This window comes from Peromyscus maniculatus, chromosome 6, assembly GCF_049852395.1.
Source record: "Peromyscus maniculatus bairdii isolate BWxNUB_F1_BW_parent chromosome 6, HU_Pman_BW_mat_3.1, whole genome shotgun sequence".
NCBI classification, from domain to species: Eukaryota; Metazoa; Chordata; class Mammalia; order Rodentia; family Cricetidae; genus Peromyscus; species Peromyscus maniculatus.
Genome location: NC_134857.1, coordinates 132,031,998 through 132,058,627, shown reverse-complemented (window position 1 = coordinate 132,058,627; position 26,630 = coordinate 132,031,998). Strand labels below are relative to the sequence as shown.

General features: G+C 44.6%; 1 protein-coding gene across 1 annotated transcript in view; it reads left to right on the top strand.

The window, feature by feature from the left end:
* Nucleotides 1–26,630, top strand: part of Gipc2 (GIPC PDZ domain containing family member 2) — a 74,864-nt gene that overhangs the window by 25,679 nt on the left and 22,555 nt on the right. Inside the window, exons 2-3 of the mRNA XM_006989491.4 lie at nucleotides 4,075–4,260; nucleotides 12,032–12,212. Coding sequence (XP_006989553.1) covers nucleotides 4,075–4,260; nucleotides 12,032–12,212 — 367 coding nt within the window. The remainder of the gene's footprint in view (nucleotides 1–4,074; nucleotides 4,261–12,031; nucleotides 12,213–26,630) is intronic.

Below are 26,630 nucleotides of genomic sequence, written 5' to 3'. Positions count from 1 at the left end.
GCATGCCCCTTATCTAAAAGGCTTAGAATTAGATGTATTTTAGATTCCAGTTTCATTTTGGATTTTGGAATATTTGCATATTTAACATAAAATTCACTTACAATTTGTTTAAATCTCATACACATAGACTGAAGGTAATGGTGTATAATACTTTTAAAAGTAATTTTGGGCAGAAAACACAATTTTGTGTTATAGAATATTCCACATCATGTTGAGGTACAAAAAGTTTTGGATTGTGGAACGTTCTGAATTTGGACTTTCAGATTAGTGTTGCTTAATCTGAAAGACACCACCACCAGGAGTTATTGTAACATCAAATGTAGAAGTGGCTGGTACCCATAATTCATCAGTGTCTCCTGTACTTAACGCTGAATTTCTTTTCTCCTTTAAGACTTTCATCTCCTCAGCATGTTGTTCTCAGTGGAAGTAGATGCTTGTACCCACTGTGCTTTAGTGGAAATGGGAGCCCATGTTAGGACAGATATACCTTGCCCCAGTGTCAGCATAGAAAATAATTTTGAGTTATGAAAGTTTTTTGATATTACATGTTTATCCTTTGAGGGTGTGTTTGTTTGAATAAGAGTGGCCCCCATAGGCTCAGATATTTGAATGCTTGGTCACAATGGAGTAGAACTGTTTGAAAGGATTAGAAGGATTAGGGCGTGTGGCCTTGTTGGAGGAAGTCTGTTACTAGGAGTGGGCTTTGAGGTTTCAAAAGCCCATGACAAGTCCAGTCTCTCTCTCTGCTTTTGGATCAAGATGTAGCTCTAAGCTACTTTTCCAACAGCACACCTGCAAGCCGTCATGGTCCCAGCCTTGATGATAATGGACTCTCTGGAACTGTAAGCAAGCCCCAATTAAATGCTTTCTTTCATAAGAGTTGTCTTGGTCATATTGTCTCTTCATAGCAATAGAACAATGACTAAGGCCTGGGGCATTATATAGCAGAAAACACTGAAATTTTTGGAAGGTTTTTGTTGTTGTTGTTTTAGGGTTATTAGACTGTCTTGGCTAGCCTGGAATTCAATATGTAGACCAGCCTTTGAAACTCAGACAATACAAATGCCCAGGGCTGGAGGATGGTGGAGTGGTTAAGAGCATTTGCTGCTCTTCAGAGAACCAGAGTTCAGATCCTAGCACCCACATCAGTTGGCTCACAACCACCTGTAGCTCTGACTTCAGAGGGACCAAACACCTCTAGTTTCTTTGGACGCCTGCACTCAGATGTATACTCCCCCACATAGACACATCCACATATGCATAATTAAAAATGAAATAAATCTGAAAAAAAGAGAATAGTTCAGGTTGAACCTAGTCATTAACGAAGGGAACAAACGCCGATGTTTTCTTACATGTAGTTGTGGAGTGAAAATCCCTTCGTGAGAGTAGGGAGGGTTACTAGGCTTTTGTTTCCCTTTTTTATTTTCTACAGTGACAATGACTGGCATTTCTACAATTCTTACTTGAGATAAGGGTAGAAAGAAGGTAAGGTAGTGGGAAAACTGAGATACAGAAGACCGTTCCATGAAATCCTTTAGCATTGCTACTGTAGGTAGCCACAGGAGACAACCGTCTCACCTGCTCACCCTTAAAACAACACCCATAAGAGTCTCTGGCTCTTTGGCCTGCTCTTGGGACTCTTCTTCCTGTTGGGTTGCCTTGTCCAGCCTCGATGTGAGGACTTTTGACTTGCCTTATTGTATCTTGTTTTATCGTGTTTGGTTGTCTCTTGGAAGCCTTCTCTTTTCTGAAGGAAAAAGGAAGGGGAAGGGGGGAGGTGGTGGGGAGGAGGGGAGGAAGAGGACGCTGTGGTCAGGATGTATTGTATGAGAGAAGACTACTTCAAAAACACACACCCACAAATAACGCACTTCTAGGTGTACAAACCATAGCTCCTCCCCCCCACATCTTGTTGGAACATGTACAATCTTTGGCCAGGGTAGTTCCTGTTTAAGGAAAATATCAAACAAAAGAGAGCTAGAAATGAACTTCCTGGAGTTTTAAAAATAATTTGGATGTGTTTTTGAAGATGTGTTCATCTGACTATGGACTAGAATACCTTCTGAAGCACTAGTGACAGATATTTATTCTGTGCTACCCACAAAGTATCAAGAGAATGTGTAATGGTATCACCGAAAGAAATGTAGCATTAATTTATATTGCAGGTTCTACTCTTAGGCTTTCTCTGTCTTAGCCAGGTGAGTTTCATTGATCAGTAGTAACAAGTACGTGGTAGAAGTTTAAAATACTGGGAAAGTAGCAATTAAAGTTTAAAAATACACAGTAAGAATACTGTTCTAGTCAAAGTTGTCTAGAAGAATAGAACTGATAGAGTATATGTATATTTCAACGTGTGTGTGTGTGTGTGTGTGTGTGTGTGTGTGTACTTCGTAGGCTCTACTGCTGGTGGTATGAGAACAAGAGCAAGCAGACAAAGAGCAAAAACTTCCTTCCTCCTTGTCCTTTATGTAGGCTACTACGAGAAGGTGTGGCCCAGATTCGGAACTCAAGTGGTATGGATTTAATGTGGCTTTTCCTACCTCAAATGATCCACTTAACTAGAAATCCTTCACAGGTGTGCCTGGCAACTTGGGCTATTAGTTGGCAACCAGGAATAGCCACCACCTACGTTTTCTGGGGGAAATGAAATTTATCCTGGTTCTCATCTTTAAAAATGAGCAAAGCCCAGTTTTACTCTGATCATGCCTTTTAAGAACCTCTCACATATACTTGTAGATGTTTTTCAGAACATGCTGTCTTATGGGAATAGTAGTGTAGGACCCTTAGAACGTGCTGGGTTGTGAAGTTCTTTTTATGCATAATACCTTACTCAATTTTGTAAGAACTCTGGATGTTTCCCAAACTTTAACAATGCCGTCCAAGCCTCAGGGTCTCACTATGTAGCCCAGGTTGGTCTGGAACTCACGGAGGTCCCCCTGCCTCTGCCTCCCGAATGTTGGGATTAAGGACATGTGCCAGCATGCTTGGTCCCTCCATTTCTTTTTTAAAATTTAAATGTATTTGTTAGTTATTGACGTACAATTCATTCCTAAAACATTTCATCCACTATTTAAATTGTACCCTCTCTCCTGTGCTGGGCATTGAGCCTGTTAGAAACCAATAGTGACCTTGGTGTTTCACAAAGGAGCACAGGAGCGAGTGGAAGTAACTCAACAAGGCTGTCTCTTTGTGTTAAAAGCCCGTACTGGCCTGCAAAGGGCCGGGCCTGGCGGCCCACGCCTTCAATCCCAGCGCTCGGGAGGCAGAGGCAGGCGGAACTCTGAGTTCCAGGCCGGCCTGGTCTACAGAGTGAGTTCCAGGACAACAATTTTTTTCAAGGTGGGCCCTATGTGGGCTAGCCATCTTTAGGTAGTAGGGACCGCCCCTCCCCCCCCCCCCCCCCCCCGCCCCCGCAAACCCACAGCCTGATTCATGCTAGGCAAGAGGTCCAACACCTTCACTTAAATGTCTGTTTTGTAGCACTATGATGCAAAAGAATAAAATTTCTCTCATTTAAAAAGATCTGTTGGGTAGGATAGGGGTAGGTGGGTGGAGGGAGGTGGAACAGGAGTTGGTATGTAAAAGGAAATTTTTTAAATAAAAAAAATCTATTTACTGTTTTTTATATTCATTTTCATCACCCTGAGTCACTATCATGTGTATGCTTCATGAAGCCCTCTGGGATTAGAACCTTATGTTTTGAAGGTGTGAGCAATGGGTCACCTGATTGAATTCAGATCCTTGGCTTTGACACTTTGTGACCTTAAAGCAAATTACTTTATCTTGCTAAGTCTCCATTTCCTGTTTGTGACAGGAGGATGACAGTGCCCTTTGTACAGTCATCGTGAGGGTTAAAGGGGACAGTGGATGTAAAGGACTTAGCTTAGGGACTGGTCTTCATAAATATCCAATAGATATCGTCTGATGTTAACATGAGAATGTGGCCTCAAATTCTACCCACCCACCACCTTACTAATACATGTTATGACAGGGACTTTTACATCATAAATTGAAGACTTATTAAATAAGTTAATTAATGACCAGACTGCTCTAAAAGTTTCCTTTCTCTTACAGATCTTATTTTGTACTTTAAACACACCCAGAATTGACATGGCAAAGCTCCTCGGCGGGCAGTTGGGTCTTGAAGATTTCATATTTGCCCATGTGAAAGGGATAAAAAAGGAAGTGAACGTCTATAAATCAGAGGATTCGCTAGGACTCACCATCACAGATAATGGCGTTGGCTATGCTTTTATCAAGGTAAGATTAAAAAAAAAAAAAAAAAAAAAGACAGAAATCACAGGGTGGCCCAATTAAGAAAACTGCCAGGTCAAAGAGAATTAGAAATCATCTTCAGGGAGAGCTAAGTAGCTCGGCTGGATTCACAAATAGGTATTTCACTGTCATTTAAAAAACGTTTGAAGACAGCATTTTTTTTTTTATATTCTTTTTGAAATTCTTCCCTTTGCTTTAAACAGTGTCTACAATTTAGAACTTCTTGAGTGGGAAGGCCTGGCCCTGGTGCCTTCCCTTTACTCTGGGAAGTCGCCCTGCTTGTGTATCTCTGAGGATGTCCGGGATGATTTCCTGTGATTTAATGTTACTTCTAACTGCACCAATTTCTTTAAAAAAATGTTCTTCAGAATTATCTGAACAGTGTAATTCTTTTGTATGAATACAAAAAGAGTAATACAGAGTTGTAAAGGTAAGAGATTTAAAATAGTATGAAAATGAGAATAGCTAAGAAGTAAACATTCTGCTGTAATGAGTACAGCTGCCCCCCCACTCTGTGTGTGTGTGTGTGTGTGTTGGCTCAGGAACCCCTGTGCGTGCTAAAATCTGTGCCTGCTCAAGTGTGTAATACAAATAGCATAGCATTTGTTTGTATAGCACAGGTTTGTAGAGAACCTATGTATACCCTCTTGTACAGCTCAAAACATCTCTAGATGAGTTACAACATCTATATAAATAGCTATGTGTCACATTGCTGAGACCAAGGGAATATCTCTATATGTCCAGTGCAGACACAATTCTTGAATGTTCTCTTGAGACACTGTCTTGCCATGTAGCCCAGGCTGTCCCTGAACTGGGCTCAGGTGATCCTACCTCCTAGAGGAGGGTGGGGTGAGGTGGGGTGGCTGCCTGTATAGCAGCCACTGAGAAGCTTATCAAACACTTATCACTTCACGTTTTTTGTTTAACCTTCACAGCCATCCTGTTTCGATTTATTTTCATTTAATTTTATGTGTACAGAGGTGCTTGTGTTCGTGTGGGTGTGCACACATGCATGTAGAGGCATGTATATGTGTTCATGTGTGTGGTGGCCAAAGGTTGATGATCCTCAGTTTTCCTCAGTCACTTATCTCAGTGAGCCTTTCAGGGAGCTCACTGGTTAGTTTAGGTTGTCTGTCAAGCACTTTAGGGATCTGACTGTCTCTGCCTCCCCGTTGTTGGAATTACAGATGCCTGCCTGGCTCTTTATGTGGGAGCTAGAGATCCAAGCTCTGGTCCTCAGGGTCTCACGGCCAGCACTTTTTCCAACTGATCTAGCTCCCATTTTCACAATAATCTTACTTTATTGGCACTATGCATTTTTTTAATTTGCTTTTATGTTATAGTCTAGTAACATTTAAAAAAAATCTACAGCTTCATGACGGTTCACTGACTAACACTGGTATAATGGTGTAAGATCCATAGGAATTGCATTCCTGCCACCCTGAAGGCTCCCCTGTTTGCCCTTCCAGTTGATACCTACCCTGAAAAGCGGCATCTGCGGCCGTTTGCTTCTTGAAGTTCCTAGAATCATCGTTATTTACTCTGCCGTCCCTGCGTTTGTCAGTGTGTCTTTGCAATCCGTGGTGGGCAGTGTTACCAACCCCACTTTACAGATGGATACAACCAGGCAGGTTCAGGATTTGAACCCAAGAAGTCTGACTCTAGGGCCAGCATTTCTAGGCACTGGGCTATGACTTAGCGACAGGCTTCGTGCAACACAGGACAGGTTATGCGATTCTTTGCTGCTGCACGTCATTGTTAAAGAAACGTTTACGGGGTTGTTATGTTAGCTGTAGATGCTGCTCTAACTGCCCGCTTGATAAGATGGTTATTTTTAGCTCCGCAGAAGATAGGAATTTGGAACACTGGAGGTTGAGTGGGTGACCAAATGGAAAACCATTGAGTTGGGAAAGTCATGTGGGATCATCCAGGGGAAGTTCAGGACACAGGCCCTGGCAGCAGAGCCTGCCTATGTCTGCAGACGAGGGTGGAAGCTTTAGATGTTAGCATCTGACATTCAGAGCTGCTGTTTCTATTTTTTTTAAATGTCTTGTCAAACATGTGCCTGCCTTAGAGTACTAGTCACTAGTCCTTTGGGGACAGAGGGCACGGTAAGATAAATACTGAGTACTTTAAAATACAGATGATAAAAATTTTATAAATTGGATAATTTCAAAATTGAAAATATTACAATTTTATAATTATAAAAATAGCTTTTATATGTCACCTACATAAATGTCCACTTTTTATCATTTGCTAATTTGCTATGTTGTTTTTGTATACATTTATATCTGTATCTCCATATGCATCCTTTTTTACTCCCAACTACAGAGTGTGATTACTAAGATCAAAAGTATTCTTTGTGCTACATCTAACCATAGCACAATCATGAAATTGAGAAGAATTGAACATTGATTTGACTGGGCTGGGGATGTAGTTCAATGGGTAGAGTATGTCTTACATACTCAAGGCCTTGGGTTCTGTACCCAGCACAGCATAAAACTGGGCATACAGGTACACGCTTATAATCCCAAAGCCGGTAAAGGCAGAGTGATCAGAAGTTCAAGGTCACCTTTGGCTCTGTCGAGAGCTGGAAATCAGCCTTGTTTTGAGCTCTTGTCTCACCACAAAACAAAAACAAACAAACAAGAAAAACTTGCCTCTAGTCCGCTTTGGTTTTGGCTACCTTCCCCACACCCCCTCCCTCCTGTAGTCCCAGAGCAACCTCCTGCTTTCTGTTAGTTCTTCTGTGTCCCTGGAATAATTCCTCAGCTTTTTGTAGGGTTCTCTTTAATCTCTTTTTTTCCTTGATTAAAAGAAATTTTTTTTATATGTGTGGGTATTTCGCTTGCATGTACCTCCGTGCACCACATGATTACCTGGTGCCTGCAGAGGCCAGAGCGGTGTCAGACCACCTGGAACTGGAGTTATCAACGGCTAGGGATGGTTGTGAGTGCCATGTTGGTGCTGGGAATTGAACCTGAGTTCTCAGTGCTCCTAACCTCTGAGCCATCTCTTCAGTCCCTAATCTGTTATGTTCTGATGTGTCCTTATGTTGAGAGACTGGTTATACTCCTTGGATCAGGAAATTATCCAAGTGCTGACAATTCCTCAGGGGACCACTTTGGAAGGGATGTGAGGTTTGTTGTCTCATTATTTGTGATACTGTATTTTCTTTTATAAATAATAGATGAGAGTGTGGAGACATGTTGAGAGTCAGGAGGATTGCTTGCTTGCCACCAGCCTAGATCCAGATTAAATATGTCTTCTTTGCCTTTTGCAGCATTAATCTCCAAAACCAGATGAGAGAAAAAGTTCTTTAGATTCTTAAGCAAATATTGAATAATATAAATGACTCAAGAAACATTAGCAAATAATGTTTCTTTTTCATGCCTCTTGATCCTTGGGACCAGATAATATGCTGACAAATATTATTAATCTCTGTTAAGTTATTGTTTGATGGTTAAAACACATTATATTTCAGAAGTTTATAATTTATAATAGGTTTTCGGTATTGCATTAATAGATTTCTCTGCCCACACAGTAAACCAGATCTAGCTGAATTGAAAAAGCAAAAGAATAGGTTTATTTGGGCAAAGCAACTCCCGGTGAGTTCTCCAGTCCCAGAGTTCGAGGCAGGAGAAGTCTCATGCTGAATTACAGGGAGCTTATATAGCCTGTGGGCAAGGGGTGATGATGTGTCTCCCATAAGCTGGGTTTGTGCCCAAATTTGGTCAAAAGCTGGAATGCTTAGGCGGGGACTTCTCCAGGGGAGGAGCAGCTGCCGCTGCCCAGAATGCAGAACTGGGCTTTTTGGCGCCTTTTCTTTGTTGGAGATTCTCTGAGAGAGCGGCGTTTGGAGAGGGAGATTGCACCTTTTGGATCAAGCAGGAGTAAGCTGGAGGTTCTAGCCGAACAATTTAAATTAAAAAAAAAATTGTTCACATGTATATGTGGAGGCCAGAGGTCAATATCGGGTGTCCCCCAGGAGCTAGCTACCTTCCTTTCTAAGGTAGGATCACTTCCTGGGATCTGGGCTCATCGACCGACTAGACTAGCTGGCCAGGGAGCCCCCGGCGTCCTCTTGCCTCCCCCTCTCCAGGACACACGCGTGTCCATGCTTCACAACTAACATTTCACAGAGTGAGCTCTCTTGTTGACACAGCTCGAATTATCTGGGAAGAAGAACCTCAGCTGAGAATCTGAGAAAATCTGTCTCCATCAGATTGTCTTTAGGCAGATCTTTGGGGCATGTTCTTAATTCCTGATTGATGAAGGAGGGCCTAGCTCACTGTGTGCACTGCCACCCCGAGCAGGTGGCCCCGGACTGTATGGAAAAGCAGGCTGAGCAAGTCCTGAGGAACAATCCATAAGCAGCACCCCTCCATGGTCTCTGTATCAGTTCTTGACTCCTGGTTCTTGCCTTAAGTTCCTGCCTTGGCTTCTCAATGGACTGTGACCCAGGGAATGTAAACTGGTTAAACCTTTTCTTTTTCATTTTTGTTTGTTTGTTTGTTTGTTTTGTTTTGTTTGTAAGAGACAGGGTCCCTCTACATAGCCCTGGAATTCTTTATGTAGACCAGGCGGCCTCAAACTCACAGAGTTCCTACTGCCTCTGCCTCCAGAATACTGAAATTAAAGACATGCACCACCATTCCCGGCCTGATCATTGGTGTTTTATCACAGTAACAACCCTAAGACACCCACCACCTCAGTTTTATTCTGTTGGCTTAGGCGTCGGCTCAGATCACTTAAAACAGCCAGGTCACTACTGTGCTTCCGCATCAGGTGTGTCTTCCGGCTCCTTCTCGGTGGGTCTCCTTCATTTCCTCTTCCTGATCCCCAATCCACGTCTGTCCTCACAGAAGCTTTGTCTCCAGCTGCTGCCTGGGTCTCTGCCTGCTCCTGTCCGACTTCTGCAACCTGCCTTTCCTCCTGTACTCTGGACGCTTTCTGGTGACCTTTCTGGCTTCTTACAGACTGGGTGACAGTGTCTCCTCATGACCCTGACCCTTAATTCACAGGTAAGAGTCATCCATCTCCTCTAAGTCTTTTATCTGATTAAGCTTATATATTTCATTATTTTAAATAAGATTACAAGTGTTGAAAAAACTAAAGATACGTATATGAGGTTATTGAAATTTCTTTGATATAAGTGACCAAAGGGAGGAAAATAGGCTGCAGGTGTATCAAGACATCAATTAGAATTAAAAAAAAAAGTCAAAGTTAAATGCAGATTTTCAAATCCCATGGTGCTTAAGAATGGTTATTTAGCAGTGTGTCTAATAGTTTTTTTTTCCCTTTAGAAGAAAAATCTTTTGTTTAATCTTCTTTTCTGCAACAATTTAGAAACTGTAGATTTTTGGGGGTGAGGATGGTGGTGGTTTTGAGACAGGGTTTCTCTGTGTAGCCCTGGCTGTCCTAGAATGTGCTCTGGAGACCAGGCTGACCTCAAACTCAGAGATCTGCCTGCCTCTGCCTCCTGAGTGCTGGGATTAAAGGTGCGTGGCCACCACCACCCGGCAGAACTGCATTTTAAACAGTGTGTCGTAGTGACCATGTTTGTTTCTGTTAGTTGCATAAGAGATGATGAATATAGCGGCAATTAACGAGGCAATTCCACGTAGTTTCGCTGGTAATCAAGAGAGGTTTATTTCAGGGGTAACTTACAGCCACCAAGGGTAAGTTATAGGATCTGGGAGAGATGAGGTGCAGTCCAGTGTGGTTCTCTGGAGAACTCTTGACTTAGTCTGCAGTCCAGCATCCAGGATCACAAGGAGTCAAGAGAGCAAGCATGCATCTTAGGGGGTCTCCTCCCGGCCACGCCCCAGGGGCAGGTCATAGGCAGGTGACTGCTGATACACTAGGGCAGTGTTTCAAGGTCAAGTCTGGAACAGCTACCCACTACAGATGATTTTTTTTTTTTTTTTCGAATCAGGGTTTCTCTGTGTAGTTTTGCGCCTTTCCTGGAACTCGCTTGGTAGCCCAGGCTGGCCTCGAACTCACAGAGATCCACCTGGCTCTGCCTCCCGAGTGCTGGGATTAAAGGCGTGCACCACCACCGCCCGGCTACAGATGAATTTTAGTAAAACAACGTCAGTTAGATTCGGAGACTTCCGGCTTTACTACCTTTTGTGTGTAATAATAAATGAGGGATATTTAAATGGGTATTAGCATGCTATTTGTATACAGTATTTTAATAATTACTAGAATAAAAAAACATAACTCTATTTTTAGAATCGAAGTAAAATGAAATCTATTGTTGGTTATGGTATGCAATAATACAATTAAAAATGCTTATCATGCTAAGCTCCATCTTTTTCAAGATTTTCCTGATAACAGCATTATGGAGATGTTGGCTACCTCTGGTTTTGCTTAGCTCTTACACATGTTGATCAGGCAGATGTGGTGTCGCACATCTCCCTGGCAGGGGTAGGGTCCATACACTTTTATAACAAAGCAGCCAAGCCCCTGACCTGCCTGGCCTGGTCTGTCCTTCCCATGAAGGATTTTGTTCTGTTCCCTCCTCATCACTGGGGAGATCTTGCATATGTTTTGGGGTCTCTTAGCTAGCAGAGTTTTCTGGGGTCCCTTTCCGTAAGATACCTTCAGAATTCTTGGTGCCATCGAATGGATTTTACTCTTATGGTGAAACTCTGCATGCCAGGTGCATTGTAGAGAAGTAAAATTTAATAAACTGGGTGTGGTAGAACAGGCCTGAAATCCCATTATTTAGGAACTAAGGTCAGGAAGATTACAAGTTTGAGGCCAGCCTGGCTACCTAGAGAGATGTCTTTAAAAACCAACCAACCAAACAAACAAAAACAAAAACAAAAACAGGACTGGTGAGATGACTCAGCAGGTAAGGAAAGGTGTTTGCTGCCAAGCCTGACAAGCTGAGGGGAGTGTCCTTGGGACACTGGCTCCTGGAAGCTGTCCTCTGACTTCTACATGCCTGCCATGCCACTTGCGCGCGTGCGTGTACACACACACACACACACACACACACACACACACACACACACGTCATAAAAATGTAAAAATGAAAACTACCCTATCAAAGAGCTTGAAGTTTCTCCGTGGGTCCTAAGCTTGTCTCATTTAAAATGCATCAATGCAAATTGGTAGTATGCAAATCAACAGTATGCAAATCAATAGTAAGACCTCACCCTCACTGATGGGATGTCAAAGCGCAGACTCTGACTTCTGAAATGTTAACCATGCTTGTCAATCAGGGGACACTGGTCTCCTTGACTATCACAGCGTCTTTGCATTTGCAACAGATTTAAACACAAAGCCACTAGACAGAGCTTAAGCTCTCTGCGTCTCTTGTTGAAATTATTAAAAATAGAAAAAAGCCACTTGTCCATGGAGCAGAAGTGTCTCAGTGGCCACGAGTACTTGCTGCTCTTCCAGAGGGTGTGTTTGGTTGCCAGCATCACAGCCTCCTGTAGCTTCATCTGGCTTCTGTGTGTGTGTGTGTGTGTGTGTGTGTGTGTGAGACAGAGTGAGCATCATTTATCACTGTGTAGTTTGGAATGCTGTGTGAGATGGTGGCTGTGAGCTAGCTGAATTCTGAATGGAAGGAAGACAAAGCAGGGTGGGGGAAAGGATGCTTGTTCGTTCTTGCTTGGTTTTCCATCTTTAAGTGAGCTTTAAACTATATTGTAAATATGTCAGCATGATGTATCTCAGGAGCCCGAGAAGTAACGCCACACAGTTCCACTGGATAGTTCATTGATTTTCTTTCTTTCAGAGAATTAAAGATGGCAGCACCATTGACTCGGTTAAGACGATCTGTGTGGGGGATCATATTGAATGCATAAATGGAGAAAATATTGTTGGATGGCGTCACTTTGAAGTTGCTAAGAAGCTAAAGGAACTGAAAAAAGAGGAACTCTTTACTTTGCAGTTAATAGAACCCAAGAAGGCATTTGGTAAGTTGAGTGTGTGTGTGTGTGTGTGTGTGTGTGTGTGTGTGTGTGTGTGTGTGAGAGAGAGAGAGAGAGAGAGAGAGAGAGAGAGACAGAGACAGAGACAGAGACAGAGACAGAGACAGAGAGAGAGACAGACAGACAGAGAGAGACAGAGAGACAGACAGAGACAGACAGACAAAGAGAAACTGGTTTTTTCTCATTATTTAAGAGTGAGAAAACTGCCATGTGGGGACGTGCGCTTTCACTACCCTTCTTATCTACCGTACTAATGAAGAATACAGGAAATTATAGACAATATTCCTTAGAAGGAAAGCAGCTATGGAAGGGGGAAGAAAAATTTCCAGTAAAAGAATCTTTTCTTTTGTTTTTGCTTTTTGTTTTGTTTTGGGTTTCTCTGTGTAACAGCCTTGGCTGTCCTGGAACTCTCGCTTTGTAGACCAGGCTGGCCTGGAACTCACATAGATCCACTTGCTTCTGCCTCCTGAGTGCTGGGACTAAAGGCGTGCGCCACCACGCCCAGCCAGAAAGACCTTTTCTAAACCAGCTTCTGGTTCTGCAGAGTCAGATGTCTGGGCATTGGAGGTGGATATGCGGGGGCCGAGCCAATCTCTGCTCTATTGTCTCACTTTGCTGAGCAGGCAGATTTTTGATGGAGCTCTTCAAACCACAGTTGTTTTCCAGGGACCCAAGCAGCCGAGGGTTCCATATGCATGGAAGTGGTATCTAACAGTCATCCACTCTGTTTCACAGACTTCTTAAACACTTTCTCCCTTGACATTTAGAGTTTGGGATGTCATGATGTGACTCCCCCTTTCCGGTCACATCTGTACATGCCTGGTTTAGCCACAGCAGCTGTGTCTCAACTGTTGGTCAAACTTCCAGGGCCATGTCATGGGTGTGAGAATGTACCAGCTTCTCTCACTACCCGGCACTATTTTAATAAGTCAGATGGAAGCCTCATGCACCTCAGTGCTAAAATATCTTCAGCAGAATCATCTGGGCCTGCCCTGACTCATCCTTGACCCCACCCCACACACCCTGTGTTCTTGCTGATGCCCACATAACACAAATATTTCTTCTAACTTGTCTCTAATGTTGTTTTCTCAAGGCAGCTAATGAAAACAGTGGAAAAAATTACACATGGCCTTCTGCCTTCCAGTGAGTGACAGATCGCCTCTATCTGTGGAATTAGGAAGTTCTCTGTTCCCATGGGACCCTTTGTAGGATAATAGACATGCCGTGGGGGTTGTGCTGCATGAGGGAGACAGTTCCACTGGAGGCTGAGAGAGGATGCTCGTGGCCTCCTGGCTTCTCAGGGACCATGGTAGGAGCCAGCAGTGGCGCTGCCAGACTCCTGCCTGCAGCAGCAGCATCCACACCCTTTTCTCCTCCTCGAAGGAGGCGCGAGGTGTGCAGGCCTCCCTGCAGCAGCAGCCCTTCCACATGCTCTTCTGATGTTTGATCTTGACGCTGGTGGGAGTAGGGGCCTCAGATGCATGGTCTTTCAGATGCAGACTGTTCTCTGTATAACTCAAGAAATAGAATTTCTTCCTACGTTTGTCTCAAAAGCATAATCTGTCTTTGAGTTTATTTCTTTCTGTTTTTTTCCCCACGTTTTCCCACTTTTGTTGTTGTGTTTGTTTGAAGTTCACTGTATATTGGAGGATGACCTTGAACTCCTGACTTACTCCTCCCTCCCAAGTGCTGGAATTACAAGCACATGCCATCCCTCCTGGCTGTTGTATACACTAACACCCCTGGGGTCCCTATGTCCATATGGACATTGCTCTTACCCCTTAATTTGGGTGTGAATTGCTGGTTGCTGGGGCCACTATGCTTAGTCCTGACTGTGCTAGGGTTGGACTTTCAGAGACATGTGTAATAAATAACTTCTGTGCCTGGCTACACCTGGAACGTCTCTGTTGCCTCGTGGCGCCCACTGACATGCTGAAGAAGCCCCTGGCTAGGGAGGTATTCTGTTAGAGGCCACATTCTGTTGGTGTGGGGATTGGGCTATCCGCAGGTTGATTTTGGAATAGTGAGTCTGTAGCGGTTTTCTCCCTTCAGTGGACTGAGTCTGGGGGGTCTTTCTCAGAAGGAAGCCTTGTCACGCTGCCATCTTCTGACCCTGCATTTTGGGGCTCCCCCTTTGTCTCTGGACTAAAGGTAAAGATATTTGTTCATTCTCTGTACCATGTACTCTCATATGCTAAGATTCAGATCTGTAAGCTCCTATCTAGTGAGATGAAATGAATATGAAAATAAATCAATTGAGCAATGGATGTTGAAGTGGTAAATGCACTAGAAGTATAAAAATTGGGAGTAAAGTGTCTAGGAGAAGCTCTGGGAGGGAGGTGGGTACTGAGATTGAATATGGGTCCTTGCTCACACCAGGCAATTGTTCTCTCTCTCAGTTGTATTTCCAGCCCAGGAAAAGCTTTTGAGAGAAGGGCTTTGAGCTGCATCTGAGAGGTGAGCAGCTGCTTGTTCCATGCACATACTGGAGACTGGTGTCCTAGGGAACGGAACAGATAAGCTCAGTATGGAATGCCATTGTATATTTGGGAATGTTGCACACATCAGTGTGTTGGAAATAGAAGTGTTGGGTGGAGGCGTTGTAAGGCATGAAAGCCAAGAGTCAGGAGGGCCCAAGTGATCAAAAGCCCTATTTGTGAAGACAAAGAGTGGTCCATGGAAGGCCAAGGATGGGGTTTAGGAGGCAGCAGCGTAGTGAGCTGTCGGTTTCAGAATGACATTTGGATACTGTATCAGATGAATGGATGGGATTTGAGGTTGAAGTCAGAAAATCAGAAAGATCATGTTGTGTTATCTGTGGTTGAAGACAGAGTCCTGAATTAAGGCTAGCCCAACAGATGTGGAGAGGAAAAATGGCTTGGAACAGATAAGGGTATGCCGTAACCATTTGTGGACATGAATCTCTTCCTAGCCCTACCATAGGGCATCAGCTTGACTGCTTAAGATCGTTAGAGTAGGTTACCCTCCATTCCGAAGTACTTGAGATTAATCCCAGAGCATGCTAGATAAGTACCCTACAGCTGAGCTACCTCGATAGAACTTTTATTTAGAGAGTTGACTGTTGAATGTTTATTGTTCTTCCTGAACGTTAATTAGGTTGGATTGCAAAGCTATTGAATGCAGAGGTAAAGAAATGAGACATGGCAAATAATGACCCACAGATTTGTGGGTTGGTTGGGGGACTCTTTGAGATGAGGGAAGTGGGAAGATTTAGGAAGGAGACAGGGAAGAGAAATGAGAAGTACAATTTGGGATCTAATGTGTTTGAAATCCATGAAACAGTGTAGTTGGAAATGTGTGAGGCTGGTGGGCATTGAGAACTGAAGCCTAGAAGGGTTTTATGAATGACTGAGCTGAAATGCTCTAAGAACAAATCTACTGATTCAGAGTGAAGACAAAGGACAGAAATCAGAGCTTCGTGGGAGACACCAGCACTTAAGCAGCGGAGGGAAGAGGAACTGGCACAGTGAGGAATGGCTAGATTGGGGAGACTACCTCGTAGGTGTCCTTCTCATTCTTTCTAAGAGCAGAACCATTGGGTTCTCCTGAGTTGGCCTTGGGGCTGAGAGAGGAGTAAAGGCCACTTGGGATCTTTTGTGCTGGTCAGCCATCCAGTCACTCTTTTGCAACTAGTGGGACCAGACACAGTGCATAGAACACAAAATAGAACAGAGTTGGAAGTATCGTAGTACCTCATACATAGAATGGAGTATACTGGGTTGTTCTGTTTTATTCTGTTTGCTAAAGGGTCTCATGTAGCCCAGGATGCCCTCAGACTTGCTCTGTGGTTGATAATGACTGGCCTAGTCACTGTTTTATTGATGTGAAGAAACACTATGACCACATCAGCTCTTATATAAAGGAAAGCATTTAATTGGGGCTTGCTTACAGTTCAAAGGTTCAGTCCATTATCCTCATGGTGTGGAGCTTGGCAGCTCAAGTGCACTCATGGTACCGGAGAAGGGGCTGAGAGTTCTACATCAGGGATCCACGGGCAGCAGGAAGAGAGAGAGCCACTGGTCTTGGGCTTCTGCACCCCCAGTGACACACTGCCTCCAACAAGGCCACACCTCTAAGGACACTCTTCCTAATCTAAGTTTGCCTTCTAAGTAGTGTCACTCACTGATGACTAAGCATCCAAATCTATGATCCTACGGAGGTCATTCTCATTCAAACCACCACAATGACCTTGAACTTCTAGTCCTCCTCTACCTCCCAAGGCCAGAGTCACAACTGAGTACTAACACACCCTGTTTCCGCACCGAACCCAGTGCCTCATGAATACAAGGCAAACAGTCTTCCAACTGAGGTACATCCCCAGCCCCAGGGAATGTTTCATTTGTTACAAACGCATGTCTGTTTCAGTTACGTGTGTTTGTATATATTTATAGTATTCATTAAACACCATCACGTATCTGTTTCTCACAGTGAGTCATGCAAAACCACAGCACTTAGAGCTTCTGGGTTGGAGGGTTTCCTTGTTGGAAATGTGAGGTGCAGCTTTCCCCCGACCTGACACGGTTTCTCCTGCCGAGCTGCTGTCTGGTCCAGTTTTTCCTCTCTCCAGCCCCCATCATGGCAGCCTTCCAGCCCTTATCAAGTGTTGGCTGGAATGTCTCGGAGGTATTTTTTAGGGCTTGGCTCTTTTCCTTTCTCCTTGTGCTAGTGCTAAGGGACATAACTTTCACAATAAACTCAACCCTGTTCATGGCAAACCCAGACTGTCCCAGGCTGTGGAAATCCACTTTACCGTTGAGAAGACTCTTGAAACCAGAGCAAACCGTCCCTTCCCCAGGAGACCTTTGAACTGTAGGGAAATAACTCGTGGGTCCGTGTAGCTTTGGCCCCCTTTTGTTTAAATGAGTCTCAACTCATTTTTCCTGGAGAATCTGCCCAGTACGTGACTTTTACCAGAAGCAGACCCGTGTTTACCAAGTCAGAAAGGGGGTTGAAAGGAAATGGTTTCCTCTTAAGATATTTGCGGGTTAGATTTTGGGGGGTATTTAGATTTTTGTCGCAGGTCTGCTATGTCTGCTTTTAGAGGCTTCCTTTCTGTGATGTGTACCCATCAGAATAGGATGTTAAGTATGCGAAGAGGGTGGTTAGTCCTTTGAGTCACACACAGCTGGGATGTCATTGTCCTGAGTCAGCTTCTAAGGGAGGGCTCTTTTCAAACGCTGCCTGTAGCACCTTTGGAGGGAAGCTGTGGTTCTTCAGTGTTACACAACTTCTTCAACATTTCAAACACTAAAAAAAAAAAAAAAAGAAGAAGAAGACGACTTCTCCCCTCTGGAGGCCAGGCTGGCTTCCACTTTGCAGAGGCAGTTATTGGGTTCCTGCATCTCAAGGGCTGGAGTTACAGGCGTGGGCCACCACACCTGCCTACCTTACCCTGGAGAATACGAGGTGAATTACAAGAGATGAAATGCAATACTGAAGTATGTTGTTCTGCCAGGTGTGTGATAACAGGTAAATTCCTCAGTCTTTTGGGGCCTTGGTTTCCCATACAAAAAGTGAAGCCGTCCACAGAGTTTACCTCATTAACCTGTTGTGAAGACTAAATACATTTAAAAACTGAACAGTAGTCCTTGATGTATAGAGTCTTCAGTTACAGCTAGCTGTGGTTACAGGTTAAGCATCCCTTACTGAAAAAAAATCTAAAATCAGAAACATTCCCCAACTGAAAGTTTTTGAACATTGGTTCTGACTAGAAATGGAAAATTCCATAGGTGACCCGACATGATGGACCACAGCAGATACGTCAAAAATGCTGTTTACAGTGGCCTTCAGGCTGTGAGTTCGGGGTGTATGAGATGCAAATGACGCTCACGTGCGGTCTTGACCCGTCCCAGGGTGTCCCATCGTACACAGGGATGTCCCCAGATCTGAAAAGCTGATAACCAAAGCACTTCTGACTAAACATTTCAGACAAGGGACCTGCAGCTCTTTGCAGAGGGATAGCCTTTTCTGCAAGGAATGATTTTAGAAATGTACCGGACGCAGGGACAGACGAGTTGGCGATGAGCAGACATTTGTCGAAACCTGCTGTCTCACCTCAGATCACATGGTGGAAAACAGCTATATATCAGGTAGTCGCTGCCATTCACATTTGTAAGAGTTCTCTGTGTGTGTGTGTCTGGGGGGGTGTAATACACGTGTGGGAAGGAGATGCATGTTAGTGTGTGTGGGTGTGATACACGTGTGGGAAGGAGATGCATGTTAGTGGGGGGAGTGTAATACACGTGTGGGAAGGAGATGCATGTTAGTGTGCGTGTGGGTATAATACACGTGTGGGAAGGAGATGCATGTTAGTGTGTGTGGGAGTGTAATACATGTGTGAGAAGGGGATGCATGTTAGTGTGTGGGGGGTGTAATACATGTGTGGGAAGGAGATGCATGTTAGTGTGTGTGGGGGTGTAATACATGTGTGGGAAGGAGATGCATGTTAGTGTGGGGGGTGTAATACAGGTGTGGGAAGGGGATGCATGTTAGTGTGTGGGGGGTGTAATACATGTGTGGGAAGGAGATGCATGTTAGTGTGGGGGGGTGTAATACATGTGTGGGAAGGAGATGCATGTTAGTGTGTGTGTGGGTGTAATACATGTGTGGGAAGGAGATGCATGTTAGTGTGGCTTACATGTGGAGACCAGAGGACAGTGGGTAGCTTCTCCTATTCTCTCTGTCTCATTACCTTGGGACAGGGTCTCTCACTGAGCTCAAAGCTCAGTTTCAGTGAGGCTAGCTGGCCAGTGAGCTCCTAGGTTCTGCCTGACTCTGCTCCCGAACCCTCCCCCAACCCTGGGGTTTGAGGTGTGTGCAGCCATGCCTGGCTTTCTTATGTTTTTGCTTATGAGCCTAGCCTTTAATGGCTGAGCCATCTCTCCAGCCCCATGCCTGGCTTTCTTATGTAGGTGCTGGGGATTTGAACTGAAGTCTTCACACTCAGATAGCAAGTGCTCTTAATCACTGAGCCATCTCTCCAATCTTCTTCTATAAGTACTTTCTAAGCAAGAAATCATTTGCTCCCTATAGTCATCCTAAACTTAAAGCTGTTTGCCCAGGGCCTTAGTGAGAAGGGGGTGGACAGTGTCCAGGACCTTAGTGAGAAGGAGGTGGGCAGTGTCCAGGGCCTTAGTGAGGAGGAGGTGGACAGTGTCCAGGGTCTTAGTGAGGAGGGGGGGGGTCATGATTTGCTCTCCTCAAGAGTTTACATTTGCATAAAGAGGCAAACACACTAAGAATCTACTAATCTCACTAACAGTAATAGCAGGTATTTATTGGATGTGTGATTGAAGATCCTTAGGGCGAGTGAGAAGGTTAAGGACTCTGAGCCAAAACATTGGTGTTTGCCTCTTTCCCCTTATTCCTATTAGCTCCATGACCACTGGTGTTATAAAACACAGATTTATCTGCGTCCTAATCCATAGCATCTCTAAATTATACATGGGTTATGTGTGTGGAGTACTTGGAATAGTACTGGAGTAGTCACAGAGTTGGAAGTCAGTGCTGGCAGGTCTAGTACTGTTAGGACCTAAGTTAGTCCTCATGCTGTTCTGGTGAGACTTTTCCAGATGAGTAAACTGAGGCCTGGGGTGGTTTAATCACTCATTGAGTCACATAGGGTGGAGTGAAAGTGCAGGGAGAGATGAATCTGGCTGACTCCAAGGTTTAACCATATGTGTTCCTGCTTCAGAATATCATGCAGTCTCAGAGGCTGCTGCTTGCAGATATGGACCGTACAGTTCACTCAGGAGCTGACTGATGATCAGAGGGGTTCCAGGAGAGTGATGGAACAGGGCGGAGTGGGAAGGCTGGATGGGAACTTCCCCAAAGAGAATGCCATGAGACAGATGGCTATGCCAGGCTCTTGACAATGTCAAGGACCAGATACTTCCCATCAAAGTTCTGGGCTGTCTGACCAGAGGATGCAGGGTGTTAGAACTTTGAGAGTGGCCATTTTACAAAAGACTTCCTTCACCCTAGCTTGGCTTGAAAGTGGACACGCTGACTAGACATGGGGCTTTAGGGTGGGACCATGATCGCCAGAACAACCTGAGTCCTCTGGATCCTAGGATGCAAATAAGTGTACCCAAACAAAACTAAGACAGATGGGTTTTCTCATGAAGCTTACAGCTGGGGATTGGTGTGTGTGTGTGTATGTGTGTGTGTGTGTGTGTGTGTGTGTGTGTGTGTGTGTCTTTGTGCTCATGCATGCACACACAGAGCCATGTGTGGTATTAGTAGGTGGTCAAAGACAGATCCACTTTGACAATTGTTTGTCAGGAGAATATCCTGTCCTGCCTGCCAGCTCCCAAATAACCCCATAGAGACTTATTATTAAATTATAAATGCTTAGCCAATAGCTTAAGCTTGTTACTAAGTAGCTCTTACAATTTAACCCATATTGGCTGGGTGGTGGTGGGGCACACCTTTAATCCCAGTACTTGGGAGGCAGAGGCAGGTGGATCTCTGAGTTTGAGGCCAGCCTGGTCTAAAGAGCAAGTTCCAGGAAAGGTGCAAAGCTATACAGAGAAACCCTGTCTCAAAAACAAAACCAGTCGGGTGGTGGTGGGGCACGCCTTTAATCCCAGCACTTGGGAGACAGAGGCAGGTGGATCTTTGTGAGTTCGAGGCCAGCCTGGTCTACAGAGCGAGATCCAGGAAAGGAGCAAAGCTACACAGAGAAACCCTGTCTCGAAAAACAAAACAAACAAAACACCAAAAGCCAAAAACAACAACCAAAAAAACAAAAACAAAAACAAAAACAAAAAACAAAAACAAAATTAAACCCGCCAATGGAGATTGAGAGCCCAATATGGGCAGCTTTGGCAAGCATTAATGTAAGCCTAGGAACTGTAGCCATGAAATTGGATTATCCAGAAGAGCTGCCAGCTAAAGTCATGCTGGGATCAAGAAAAACGGGCCTTGGCGGTTCGTGTTCCTGGAGTTGTATCCATGCCAGTGGATGTCCACACAATCCAGAAGAGAATTTGACATTGCTGCTGCCACTGTTGCTGTTATAACAATGGCACACACCGCTGCTACTGTTTCTGGGATTACCATTTCATAATTGCTTACTACAGCTAGCACAGTGGAGACCCTGGCAACAAAAGTAGCTACCACAGTTAGTTAATCTTTCATTCTATTGGGCATGATAAATTTAATTCAGTAGTTATATACATGTCAATTGGCTTTGAAAATTATAAATTTATAAACTCAAGTTCCAGTTGCTTTTGGGATACCATCTTACAAGGACTCCAACATACAGTATGGCTCGTTAAGGAAGGGAATTGGCTCAGTTGCCTTTAGCCTACTGGCTATGGGTGAGATAGGACCTCTGTGGGTCTTTTCTGTATTGAACACACAGATTGCAAGCCCAGTGCCACTTTGAGATCTTTGGCAGCAATTAACCATGCAGCTCACACACGATTGAGCCGGTATGATAATGAGTATTCAGAGATGGGTAATGCCTGGGGAGCACTCACCAACCTAAGACAGAGCACCTGTGTGGCCTGGGCAGGTGTCTCCATGATGGGTAAGGTGACCTGCTGATGTCCCACGCAACTCAAGTCAGAAGCTCATATTTTAATAAAAAGGGGACCTGCAGGGCCCTGACCCCCATTTTGGGTAACTGTTGCCTTGCTTGTGGACCTTGACCTTGATATCCTCCCAGTGCTAATTCCCTGCTAGGTTCCACCCTCCTGAATGCTTAAGGGAAGTTCCTTGTCTGTGTATCCTGAATAATGGGCGTTAACAGCTTAGATGCAAGATTGTAAAACATCAGTAGCGAACTTCTGCCCTCTGGGGTTCTCCCATTGTGCTGTAAGACTGTATTTAAGATCTCCTACCCCTTTCAAGAAATGACATTTGACATTTAAAATTAAAAAGTATATATATTTGAATGAATACTGTGAATGTAATCTATGAATACCACAAATGTGATTAATATAATGAGTGTAAGTAATGAATATCATGAGTGTAATTTAAAAAATAAATAAAAAAATTAAACCATATTTATTAATTTATGTGCTGCCAAGTAGCTCATGGCTTATTACCTCATCTTCTACACATCCTATTTTCTCTGCGTCTGGCTGGCAACTCTACCCTTCTTTTTCCTAGCATTTTCTCAGTCTGGCTCTCCTATCTCACCTCTTCCTGCCCAGTTGGCTCTTTACTAAACTAATGAGAGCAGCACATCTTCACAGTGTACAAAAAGATCATTCCATAGCATTTCACAATATGGAGACTTATTATTAATTATAAGAGCTCAGCCGATAGCTTAGGCTTGTTACTAACTAGCTCTTGCAACTTAAATTAACCTATTTTTATCAATCTACTTTCTGTCTCTTGGCTTTATTACCTTTGCTCTGTCCTGCCCATGCTGCTTCCTCTCTGTCTGTCTGGCGACTCTGCCTTTCTTCTTCCCTGCCTTCCCTGTGTCTTGCTATCCCGCTTATACCTCCTGCCTAGCTAGTGGCCATTTAGCTTTTTATTAAAACAATCCAAGCGACAAATCTTCATAGTGTACAAAAGGATTATTCCACAGCAATTATTTTTGTTTGTTTTTTACACTTCTAAAAAAGACTTACACATATAGTGTTTTGTCTGCATGTCTGTTTGTGCCTGGTGCCTGAAGAGACCAGAAGAGGGTGTCATATCCTCAAGAAATGGAGTTAAAGGTGATAAGCTGTCAGATATGGGTGCTAGGAACCAAACCCAAGCCCTTGAGAGAGCTGCCAGTGCTTTTAACCACTGAACTTTCTCTCCAGCCCCTGCCCTGGCATTTCTTATGCATGGAATTACAGTTACGTTTAGAACACACTGGGCATGTATTGGGTATTATGAGAGGGGACATAGGAGTAGGTTGGACTAGGTCAGAAGGACCCTCTGTGAAGATTGCACTTGAACTTGCCCTGGGAGGATGGGAAAGACATGATCCAAGGCAGGAGGTTTTCTGGGGGTGACAGTGAAGGAAGGCCCTGTGGAACTGTAGCGGGTCAGCTGAAAAAGCTGCTTACAGCCATGTCAGAGGAGCCTGAAAGCCAGGTGGGGAACACACTGGTGCCTTAGAGGCTGACAGTGAGCCATCATCCTGGGATTAAGAACAACACAAAATGAAGTTATGGGGATTGTGTCAGACAGACCAATGCTGCTGTATCTGAGGAGGAGGAGCTGTGGGAGATGTTTATCTAGCAGGTTAGCAGAGAGGAAACGGTAAGTGCTTAGGGCTGTGGACTGCAGTGGGACTCTAGGGAGAAAGTAATGCTGCAGGGGTGGGAGCTGGGTGGCCTAGGCCAATGGGCAGGAAGTCTGGTCTTCGAGGCTGCAAAAAAGAATGATGTAAAAGTTAGAAAGGGGCGTTTGGGGTGCAGAGCAACTCTAGGGAAAGTCAGGAAGACTTCAGTTTTAGACACACATTGTGTTTTATCTGTTCTTGACACACATTCTGTTTTGTTCAAGGTTTAAAGTGCTTACAAGGACAAAATGGCATGGTCACTAGTCATGTTTTAATGCGGTAGAACTAACTCTGGCTTTCTAATATCTGGCTGGACATGGCTTTGACATTTGTCACAATTATTCTGTGGAAGATAAATGAAGAGCCAGGTTGGCTTTTATGGGGTGTGGCAGATGTTTGATATGAATTCTAAGTGACATTGGTCTAAGTATTTTCAGTGTAAAACCCAGCAAGTTACTAATATAGAGACTTTTTTTTCAATTTAAGAAATTTTAAAAATTCATTTTACATACCATTCACAGATCCTCCTCTCATCCTCCTCCCCCTCCCCCCAGCCCTTCTCTCCCCCACCCCCCTATTCCCTTCTCTGAAAGGGTAAGGCCTTCCATGGGGAGTTAGCAAAGCCTGGTACATTCAGGTGAGGCAGGACCAAGACCCTCCCCCAGCAAGGCATCCCACCATAGGTAATGGGCTCCAAAAAGCCAGCTCATGCACCAGGGATGGATTCTGATCCCACTGCCAGGGGCCCCTCAAACAGACCAAGCTACATAACTATAAGAATATTTAAAAAACAACAACAACAACAACAACTTTATTTTATGTGCATTGGTGTGAAGGTGTCAGATCCCCTGGGACTGTAGTTACAGTTGTGAGCCACCATGGGGTTGCTGGGAATTGAACCTGGGTCCTCTGGAAGAACAGCCAGTGCTCTTAACCACTCAACCATCTCTCCAGCCCCTAGAGATTCTTTTTAAGCAAGCTGTAAACCTTTATTAAAAACAAAATTTGCCAGGTATGGTGGTGCATGCCTTTGACCCCAGCATTCAGGAGGCAGAGGCAGGCAGATCTCTGTGAGTTTGAGACCAGCTTGATCTATATCGTGAGTAGGACCCCTCCCCCAACCCCCAGAGGAGAAAAAGAAGAAAGAAGAAAGAAAAACCAATTGGTGCTGGGACGTAGCTCAGTTGTAGAGTATTTGCCCAAAATGCCCAAAGCCTTGGGTTTGGTCCCCAGTAGCACATAAACCAGGATGTTAAAATCCTTCAAGCTGTGCTCCCATTATGTGGGGGGTGAATGCAGGGGGACCAGGAGTTCAAGATCACCTTTGACTACATAGTAAGTTCAAGGCCAGTCTGGGCTATGTGAGACCATGCCTTAAAAAAAAAAATTAATAACCAAAAAGTTGTCAACTAATTAAAAAAAACAACAACCCTAAAAGCATGGTATGCCTAAAACACATACATACACATGCGTCAGACGTGATTGCTAACCCCCTATTAGAGCCTTAACCTAAGGGAACGCCCTTCATGCCCAGCCCTTTGATCTGCTGCCCAGTATGCTAAGCGGCTCAGGTATCCAGTGGGAGGAAAATTTCAGATGAATCATTCCCAGGAAGTTGGAGAGCAAACGAGCCGAGTCACCCCGCTGGGAGGGACTCTGAAGCCTCATCTCCTTGCTTCTGGCGTCTTTGACTTTGCCTGGAACACTTTCTCTTCTGTCCTGCTCTCTGCTCTGCCTCTCCCTTGGCTGTGGTCTCGCCATCTTTACTCTTGAAGGCTGGGCCCTTTTAAAGGAAGACTCTGGCCCATGAACACGAAGCACAGGAGCCCTGTTGGGTCTCTAATAGCTGCAGTTGAGAACATGGATTGGGGGGCTGGAGAGATGACTCAGCTAAGAGCACTTACTGCTCTTCCAGAAGGCCAGAGTTCAGTTCCTAGCACCCGTATCAGGCCACTCACAGCCACCTGTAACTCCAGTTCCAGAGGATCCAGTGTCCTGTTCTGGCCTCGGAAGGCACCTGCTCTCATGTGCACTTACCCTTCCCACTGGTCAGATATCCATATAATTAAAAATAAAACTAAATTTTTAAGGAAAAAATGAACATAGACTTTCAAATGAGAGCACTTGAGTTAACTCCCCAGGTCGTGTGTTTACAGCTCTATAAAACGACACCAGTGTGCAGTTCTTAGCACTCAAAGGGCTGATGCAGAGGGATGGTTTCAGTGCTGTGTAAAATCATTCTCTTTTCCTGTGGAATAACAGATGGCGGATCTGCTCCTAGTGAATTTGGCGTGAAACGATCAGTCCCAGAGACTAGGTCAGTTCTGAGAATCCCGGGACAGCAAGCACCCCTGGGTCTGCAGCCCAAACAGCGGCACAGTCCTGCCGCAAGGTCAGGGAGCTGCCCTCCCACATTTCTTCCTCTGCTGTGCAGCAGACACGGAAGCTATAGGAATGCTTGGCTTGTGAGGCAGCTGAGAACCCCACAGGGCACGTAGGGGAGAGCTGTGTTTCCCTTTCTGGGATGGAAGGGACAGAGACCAGAGTCCTGGGATTCTATTCATCACCCTGATTCTCCACTAGACCCTTTCCTCTTAAGGCTTCCCATCAGGGAGACAGACTGGAGGCTCTCCAGTATGGAGTGCCTGTGAGGGCGTTGCTTAAATCTGTATCCTTTGGGGGTTCTGAGTGGAGTCCTGGGGTGAGTGGGGTGGGGTTATCTGCTGTTACTTTCAATTGAAGGGAAGAGCTTTATTTAAGAGAGGGGTAAAATATATGCTGATTAATGCACAGAGACATTGACAGAGACATACACACACAGACACACACACACAGACACACAGACACACACACACACACACACACACATACACACACACACGGGGGGGGGGGCTGTGTGCTTGGTTTTCAAAGTGACAACTTTTTGAGCTTATGAAGAAGGACCTTTGCATGTTTCTCTTTTTGGTTTTGCTTGAGACAGGGTTTCACTGTGTAGCCCTGGCTATCCTGGAACTCGCTCTGTAGACGAGGTTGTCCTGAAACTCACAGAGATTCGCCTGCCTCTGCCTCCTGAGTGCTGGGATTAAAGGCATGTGCCACCACTGCCTGGCTTCTTGGTTGTTGTTTTTTGTTTTGGTTTCTCATTT